Raw genomic sequence first — 9,429 nt, forward strand, 5'->3', positions numbered from 1 at the left:
AAAACCTTACTTACAAGGATCACATTGAAAGTATCCAGGTTAAATGTAACAAATATATTAAATGTTTGTATCCACTTATAAACAGGAATTCTAGACTTTGTCTCAAGAATAAACTGTTAATTTATAAACAAATTTTCAGACCTGCCATGCTTTATGCTGTGCCGATCTGGACAAGCTGTTGCTTAACCAGGAAGAAAAAACTTCAGAGGATTCAGAACAAAATTCTGAAAATGATTCTGAAACTTCCTCCCTGGTTCAGCACCAGTGAACTTCATCAATTAGCCGAAGTTGACACTTTGGATGTTATGTCCAATAAGATAATTGATGCATTTCGACAAAAATCATTGCAGTCTTCAGCTGCATTGATCCGCTCTTTATATAGTTTATAAGTTAGTTTTAAGGTATCCCTTTTCCCTTTTGTACATGTAGGACCTCCTACATTTGAAATCACTGAATAGCGAAAGCTACAATATTTCATGAATAAATGAAAGTTGCTAGTATTTAAAATTGAGGTGAAAAGTCATCGTTTGTGATTGGACACTCAATAATATTTTAACTGAATGAATGTACATGGAAAAGAAATTTGAATAAATATAAATTAAAAAAAAAAAAAAAACTCAAGTTATTTTTTTGTTCGTCCCATGATGCGACTTTCTGCCCGGGCCGGGCCGGGGGGCAGAAAGTTGTATCTTGGAAAAATCTACCCATGTTCGAAAAAACACGAACAAGTCAAGTTCACCCCAGGGTATGGTTAAGAGATAACCGAACATGGCTACGAACATAAATTGTTCGAGGCGTATCTGCGAAAAATCTTGTTGAGTTTATTTGACCAACAATGCCACATCAAGTTGAGTTTATAGTAGCAAACAACTGAAATCTTCCAAAAATCATATCAAGTTTTAAAGTAGATTTTGATCCCAAAAATAATTTTATTGGTTTTTAATGCACCCCGCCACAATTCAGACCCCCCCCCCTTCTTCCTCTTCACAAATATGAGTAATATTGCAGGAATATATGCACTCACATCAAAACAAGATTTTACAATGTTGAAAAATAATTTTACTTTAAAAACTCATTAAAAAATTGTGGAGAAAGCGTTGAATTGCCAAAATGTCACAATAATTTTCCAAATCACGAAAAATCCAAAGTCTCTATATTCCATTTTTTAAAATTAAAAATAAAAGTTCATAAAAATATTCTCAAAATTGCATAAGTCCAAAAATCCACAGTAAAATTTCAAAAAGCCTGGTAATGTTTCTTATCAAAATAATTTTTCAAAATGTTGAAAAATTTTCAATTGGCTGAGAGCAAAAATTTCGCAAAGTCCTGAAAATCTAATAAATTCTACCAAAAATCTTGTCGTGATACGGATCCCGTAAATTTTCTAAGTGCCGGAACGATTTTTGTAGGGGGTATATCAATAATTATTAAAAACCTACTTTCGAATTTCAAAATTTCAATGAAGACGTTTTGTTAGGGACATTATTTTAGGAACAAACTGATGTTTTTGCAAAAATCGGACGAAAATTTCCTGTAATTTCGACGAATTTTCCGAAATTTTGGTTCAAAGCAAAAATAAACATCAACATATTTTATCATGTTTCCAAATTCCCAAAAAAAATTTAAGTCACAATTTTTTTTCGGTTTCCTCATCTCGAAAAATTTCTAAGTGTTGAAAATATTTTACTAGCCGAAAGCTAAAATTTTGCTAAGTCCAAAAAATCAAAAAAAAATCTACCAATCGTGATATGGATCCCGTAAAATCAAGCCTATTTGAATCAAAAAATATTTTGTTGTTTCAATTTGACGATTTTTTGTTAAAGTAACCCTGAAAACCAATTGAAACAACTCAAAACTTTTGGTACGTTCGTTTGAAGAGCCGGTGCGGCACTGAGTGTCGCACTCGTCGAGTGCCAGTTTTGGTTCAAACGAACGGTCCAGTTTTGCTCTCAGTTTTATGCTTGTGTGCGTGCGTGGTTTTTTGTTTTGGTTTTTAAAACGTCAGTTTATATTGAATCGATGCGAATTGAATGTCGAGCTGGAGGTAAGTATCAAAAGCAACAATATTTTCACCAGATTAAAATCCAATCCATTAAAATTTCAAGTATCTAGTAGAATATTTTAATTTCTCTATTTTTATACTGAATTAACATCACACACTACATTTCACAAAATACACAAAATGTTGCACTTTCTCTGGTTTTATTGGTTCACCTATTCGTTTGAATTGCCAAGAATGTCCATGATTATCCTTCGATCCGGTCTGGAGCGCGTCGTAGCGCGCGATTCCACTCTCGGCCAGCTCGGCAGCATGTTCGCCATCAGGTTCCAGGTCGTAGTGTGCCAGATTGGTGCCAGCATCAAATTCAGCGACAGTCCCTGCCGGTTCTGGGTCCCGTTCAGCATCAACATGTTCTCCAGGTTCTAAATTAGGGTGTGTCCTGATGGCATCAGCATCAGATTCAGCAACAGTCCCTTGCAGGATCATCCACTCAGGCATTTCTTCCGGCTCGACGAGTTGGTTAGCTTGATGATGCCCTTGTACCTTTGTCATTTCTAATCACTGTTCAGTTTGCATTTTGCCGGAAGGAACGACAGAACCACCGCGGTGCACCGAACGCGGTGCCTAGCTGCCCATTTTGCGAATCTCGACCGGTCGTCGTCTGTCCGGATGAAATCGTTCCCCGAAACGGCATCGCTTGTATTCCTTTTGATGTACATTGGCAGAAATGGCTTCTTCGGGATGGTTTCCGCTGCGCACAGAGAGCTTAGCCACCTGAAAGTAATAATAGGTCTATTCCCGTACTTGCAGAATTGCAAAATTTCTGCAGCTTCTGCAGAATTCTGCAGCCAGCATAAGTCACTTTTTTGCAGTACGTTCCCGTACTTTTCAGCTTGCTCTCTTCATCTCTCTCTTTTGCAGAAGTTCTGCAAGGAGAGAAGCGGCAAAAATTTTGCCTGGGTAATAATAATACTGTTTATTGTGGAACAACCTAAAGTAAATGTAGTCTAGATAAATTTGTGTTCAGTGTTCTATGTACTTTCTCTCTTGATCGATCTGTGTAGTGTAACAATATTTGTGTGACTTTATCAGCGAGAGAATTGATAAGAGAGCGAGATCTTAATCTCATCTCTAGGCTAGCTATTAAATTTGGACTAATAAATCTGCCTCTTTCGGCTCTGACCACCCGACGACTCGGTCATGTGTCCTGACTTCTAGTCCGCGCGTTCTTTTTTATTTCGATCCGTTGCGATCTGTTCTTGCCGGTCCCCGTTTTCCGTGGCCGGTTCCTGTCCGCTCTCGAACGAGCATCGAAGGTGAACATAAAAGTGGTCCTTCGAACCGGATTCGAAGACCGGGTCCGAAGGACGTGAAGGACGGTGACCAGTGACAGTGAAGTGACCACGAAAAACGGTGGACACGGACGCGTGTGGGGGAACAATTGTTCCTGGGCGTTCCGCGTTGGACATTGTTTGTGCGAACAAAATGGACGATCGGTCCATGTGATTCACGATCGAAGCAACGAAGAACAATTGGTGCGAGAAATTGGACGATTGAAGTGCACGGACAATTTGTGCTATTTGAACACGAAAAGAACTGTGTGCCACAAAACTGCGAGCCAAAAAAGAGTCAACAATTCTCAGCCGAGGGCTGAAACAGTGGCCTTCGGGCAAAAAGAACACGTGCAGTTGAGTTGATCGTGACTGTGGGGGTCATTGAGCCGCGGTGCGGTGCGCACTGCTCGATGCCAGCTGGATCACCCACGTGATCGCTGTATGTATGCTCTTCATGCCTTTCAGGTCGGTCTAGGTGGAATCCAGGTTAGAGGTCAGGTAGGTCGTGCAAGTGGGTGCGTTGTTTCCGGGAGAATTTTTGGGAATCGCTCAAAATGGCGGCCGAGAAGAAAATCGCGGTGACGTCATACACCCGTATGATTGACTCCATTAAGGAGCGGGGTAAAAAACTGTTGATCTTTGTGCGTGATTTTGATTCCGAGAAGCTTGATCGCTCACTTCTCGAAGACAAGCAGGAATCGGTCGAAGAAATGCGTTCTTTGTTCCACGAGACCGAGGTTAAATTGTACGGTGTCATTAAAGAGGATGAGGTTTCGGCATTCCAACAAACCAACGAGGAAGTGGAGGACTTGCTCGACGAGATCCGCCATCTTGTTCGACAAAGACTGCGAGAAATCGATCCTCCCAAGCCGGTGAGTGAGCAGGTCAAGGTATCTTCCTCTCATCAAGCCCATCCCAAGTTGCCCGACATTCCCCTCCCTCACTTCAGCGGAAATCCGGAAGATTGGCACCTGTTCAAGGACACGTTTACTGCGCTAATCAAGCGTCGCGAAGGTCTCGCCGACAGCGAGAAGCTATTCTACCTGAGGGCGGCCATTCAAGATGGCAAAGCTCGCTTCATCCAGTCTGCGGAAGACACTTTTGTCTCTCTGTGGAAAGCTCTTCGCCAAGAGTACGAGAACAAACGAGTCCTGGTAGAAAAGCACATTGCCCAATTGTTCCACCTGGAGCCCATTGCTAGCGAATCTGGATCAGATCTGCGGACCCTGATCAATGAAGTTAGCCAATCTCTAAGAGCCCTTGCAAACATGAACCTCAAAGTCGAGTCGTTGTCCGAGCAGTTCATGATCCACCTGGTGTGTTCGCGTCTCGATCCAGGTACACGCAAGGATTTCGAACTACAGCTGACCAACAACGCGTTGCCGTCCTGGGAAAAGCTGTTCGAATATCTCCAATCCCGGTGCAGGTGTCTTGAGAGCATAGAGAACGAGACTAAGGACAATTCTGCACCACGTGGTAAGACCACCCCCCAAGAAAGATCTGCCCCTCGCCAGTCCAAGGCCTTTCCGGTGCAAACAGCTCCTTCAAGGTCGAGGTCCAGCAACAGCAACGTGAAGTGCTTCGTGTGCAAGGGTGCGCACTATTTGAACAAATGTGGTCAGTTCTTAGCCCTGTCTGCGTCGGATCGTTCTGCCAAGATTAAGGAGTTGGGCCTTTGTCTAAACTGCTTCAGCAACAAGCACTACCTGAGAGAGTGCCGAAGCAGCTCGTGTCGTACGTGTGGTGGTCGCCACCATACTCTGTTGCATCTGCCTCACACTGCCCCAACCTCCAACGTCCCTAACCAAGAGCAAGCACCAACACCATCACAGAGCATGTCGTCATCGAACTCTGTCGTTGGGTGTGACACGTCGTCGATCCCTTCAGCGAAGCAATTTGTGCTGTACACTGCGGTGGGGGTTGTTGAGGACGCCTATGGAAATTCGATCAAGTGCCGTATTCTGCTCGATTGTGGCTCGATGCACAATATCATCTCGTCCCGAATCGTCAACATGCTGAAACTCCCCAAGGTCAAGGCCAACGTTTGTGTAGCTGGTGTGACTGGAGCACCACAATTGATCAAGAGCAAGGTAGCAGCAAGGATTCGCTCTACCACGAACCCCGATTGTTTGTACGAGCTGGAGTTTCTCATGATGAAGAAGATCACAACAGACATCCCGATCGAAACCTTTGATGTCGACCCCGAGCGGTTCCCAGCAGGTGTGCACCTGGCAGACCCTTTGTTCAATCGATCACGACGAATCGATATTCTGTTGGGCATCCAAACGTTCAATGATCTTTTTACGGGCGCGTCGTTTCCTCTGGCAGATGATCGTACACTTTGGTGCAAGGAAACGACCTTTGGCTGGGTCGTGGGCGGAGCCGTGACCGAGCGTCGAGCAGATGAGACTTCCACGAGCACGTGCGGAGTCGTGACCAACGAGATGCTGAGCGAGCAGATCAAGCAGTTCTGGGACTCCGAAGCCGTTCCAGAAACCCGTGCGCTGACCGCGGACGAGCGGGCAGCCGAGCAGAGCTACTCGGACACTTGCCGGAGACTTCGAGACGGTCGATACGAAGTTGGACTTCCGGTGAAGGAGAGCATCCGAGAACTTGGCGATAGTCGTGCGATGGCGCTGAGCAGATTTGTGCAGATGGAGCGAAGGATGCACCGCGACGAGAACCTTCGTGAGCAGTACGTGGCGTTCATGAAGGACTACGAAGACCAAGGGCACATGATCGAGGCGGACGAGGTCCCGGGTGGATACTTCATGCCCCACCACGCGGTGTTCAACCCGGCGAGCACCACTACAAAGACGCGTGTCGTGTTCGACGCCTCAGCCGGTACAACATCTGGGAGCTCCCTGAACGATCACCTGTACGTCGGTCCAGCCCTGCAGCGGAAGCTCTACGACATCGTGATCCGCTTCCGTTTTCCCCAGTTCGTGTTTACGGCCGACATGACCCAGATGTTCCGACAGATTCGGATTCGATCAGAAGACCGGAAGTACCAACAAATTTTCTGGCGGAGGCATCCAGATGAGCTCGTGAAGGTGTACCAGCTAGCTACGGTGACGTACGGGACAGCCTGTGCACCATTCTTGGCAACCAGAACTTTGGCGCAAGTATGCAAAGACGAGATCGAGCGCTTTCCCCTGGCGGCGAAGGCAGGAACTGACGACGTGTACATGGACGACTTGTTGAGTGGTGCTGACACGCTGGAAGAAGCGTTGGCGCTGCAGAAGGAGTTTGTCGCGATGATGAAGTCGGCTGGATTTGACCTGCACAAGTGGGCATCCAACCACCCGGACTTGCTGAAGTCGGTTCCGAACGCCGACAACGAGCAGGACGCGTTCTTCAAGGACCAGAAGACCACGCGAACGTTGGGGTTAACTTGGCAACCCAGCAGCGACAAGTTCCTCACCAAGCTGTACGAGATTCGCTTCAACACTGGGCCAACGACGAAGCGATCCCAGTACTCTGACATCGCGAAACTGTACGACCCGATCGGGCTGCTGGGTCCTGTCATCTTCAAGGCGAAGGTGATGATGCAGAAGCTGTGGGAAGTTGAGGTCGAGTGGGGCGATGTCTTACCAGACACCGAGGAGTGGGATATCTTCCGCAACCAGATCGCCGAGATGGGTGAAATTGAAATTCCTAGAAATGTAATCCCACACCCAAATCCGCTCCAGATAGAACTGCATGGCTTCAGCGATGCATCGATGTTGGGATACGGAGCATCTGTCTACGCTCGGTGCGTGTACAGCAGGGAGTACAGCACAGTCAGATTGCTCACCTCAAAGTCTCGAATCGCACCCAGCAAAAACGCAAAACAGACCATTCCGCGCCTAGAACTTGATGGCGGGCTTGTACTTGCACGACTAATCTCTAACCTAACGCACATATTGAGCATTCCCTTTACTAGAATAGTTTGTTGGATGGATTCCACCGTGGCGCTTTCCTGGATCCGGACCGACCCAGGCAGACTCGACACCTACGTCAGCAACCGAGTCATTCAGATCCAAGAACTGACCAAGAACTTTGAATGGAAGTACGTCAGCTCGCACGAGAACCCCGCTGATGTACTCTCTCGCGGCTTACTGCCGACCGAAATCCGAGAGTGTCCGATCTGGTGGCAGAACGAGACGTATTTGGACCAGAACGAGCCCCTCTGGCCATCCCAACCACCCACCATACCTGTAGAGCAACTCCCGGAAACGCGAAACCCAACAGTAAGCCTCCCAGTCACTGATCCTCCTGCTATGTTCAACCTGTTCGAGATCGAGAGCAGCTTCCGGAGAATGCAGCGAACGATGGCGACGATGCTGCGGTTCATCGACTGCATCCGGAAGGACGATCAACGAGAGCGTCGGAGCGGACATCTGACCATCGCCGAACTCAACCGAGCGACGGCGGCGCTGACGAGCATTGCTCAACGAGAGGCGTTCCCCGACGACTTTCAACAGCTGGAGTCCGGAAAGGTAATTCACAGTAGAAGTAAACTAACCCTCTGTGTGTTCCCAGACCGTTCTAAGTTCAACGTGCTGCGAGTAGGTGGACGGCTCCGTCACTCCAACCTCACCGTGGGTCAGAAACACCCCATGGTCTTGCCGTCGAAGCACCCGTTCACCGACGCCGTGGTACGGTCCTACCACGAGGAATTTCTGCACGCCCCGCAGCAACTGCTGCTGAGCGCGTTACGGCGACGATTCTGGGTGCAGCACGGGCGCAGTACGGTGCGTAAGATCATTCGACGGTGCGTCACTTGCTTCAAGGCGAAGCCGGTGGCTATGCAGCAGATGATGGGCGACCTGCCGAAGTCCCGTCTCGAAGGTGTGTGCCCGTTCCTCAACGCTGGTGTGGACTTCGCTGGCCCGATGTACATCCGCCAGCACAACAAGCGTTCGACGGTCACCTACAAGGCGTACGTGGCGGTCTTCCTCTGCTTCGCTACACGTGCCATACATCTGGAGCTTGTGGGAGACCTGACGGCCGATGCGTTCATCGCCGCCCTGCAACGTTTCGTCTCGAGGAGAGGTAAACCGGTCAAGCTTTTTTCCGATAACGGTCTTAATTTCGTCGGCAGCAAGAACAAGTTGAGGGATCTGTACGAGCTGTTTCGGTCCCAGCAACTCAAGGGCAAGCTGGACGACTTCTGCACCAAGACTTCGATCGACTGGCGCATGATCCCTCCCAATGCTCCGCACTTCGGAGGACTCTGGGAGGCCGGCGTGCGCTCTGCCAAGTACCACCTCAAGCGGATCACCGGGACAGCCAACATGAACTTCGAGGAGTTCACGACCGTTCTCGCTCGCATCGAGGCTGTGCTGAACTCGAGACCGATCAGCCCGATGTCTGAGGATCCAACCGACGCCACACCTCTCACGCCTGGTCACTTCCTGGTGGGACGACCGTTGACCGACATCGCCGAACCAGACCTGTCGGACCGCAAAGAGACGACCCTGTCGCGTTGGCAGCGGCAGACGCACATGGTGCAGCACTTTTGGGCTCGCTGGCACCAGGACTACCTCACAACCTTGCAGAACCGAAACAAGTGGCACAAGCGGTACGAGATCAAGCCTGGGCAGCTAGTGATCATCCGAGAGGACAACGTGCCGACGATGCAGTGGAAGCTAGGGCGAATCGAGAACGTCATCCCGGGCCCTGACGGCCTAGTGCGGGTGGCTGACGTACGAGCTGGCAAGAAGGTGATTCGACGGGCGATCGCGAAGCTGTGCCTGTTGCCGATCGAGGACAACAACGCTGAACAACCGAAGCTGAGGCTGCAGACGACGGCAGCAACGATCAGGAAGAACAAGAAGATTGAAATTCGTGGATTTCAATGGGGGGAGCATGTTTATTGTGGAACAACCTAAAGTAAATGTAGTCTAGATAAATTTGTGTTCAGTGTTCTATGTACTTTCTCTCTTGATCGATCTGTGTAGTGTAACAATATTTGTGTGACTTTATCAGCGAGAGAATTGATAAGAGAGCGAGATCTTAATCTCATCTCTAGGCTAGCTATTAAATTTGGACTAATAAATCTGCCTCTTTCGGCTCTGACCACCCGACGACTCGGTCATGTGTCCTGAC

The 9,429-nt window shown here is 48.2% G+C and overlaps 1 protein-coding gene across 1 annotated transcript; it reads left to right on the plus strand.

Annotated features, from left to right (window-relative positions):
* Positions 1-3,890: 3,890 nt before the first annotated feature.
* LOC119770072 lies at positions 3,891-9,212 on the plus strand. The gene has a single exon (XM_038264272.1). It carries the CDS (start codon positions 3,891-3,893, stop codon positions 9,210-9,212), a length of 5,322 nt encoding a protein of 1,773 aa, XP_038120200.1.
* Positions 9,213-9,429: the final 217 nt, after the last annotated feature.

This window comes from Culex quinquefasciatus, chromosome 1 (assembly GCF_015732765.1).
Source record: "Culex quinquefasciatus strain JHB chromosome 1, VPISU_Cqui_1.0_pri_paternal, whole genome shotgun sequence".
NCBI lineage: Eukaryota > Metazoa > Arthropoda > Insecta > Diptera > Culicidae > Culex > Culex quinquefasciatus.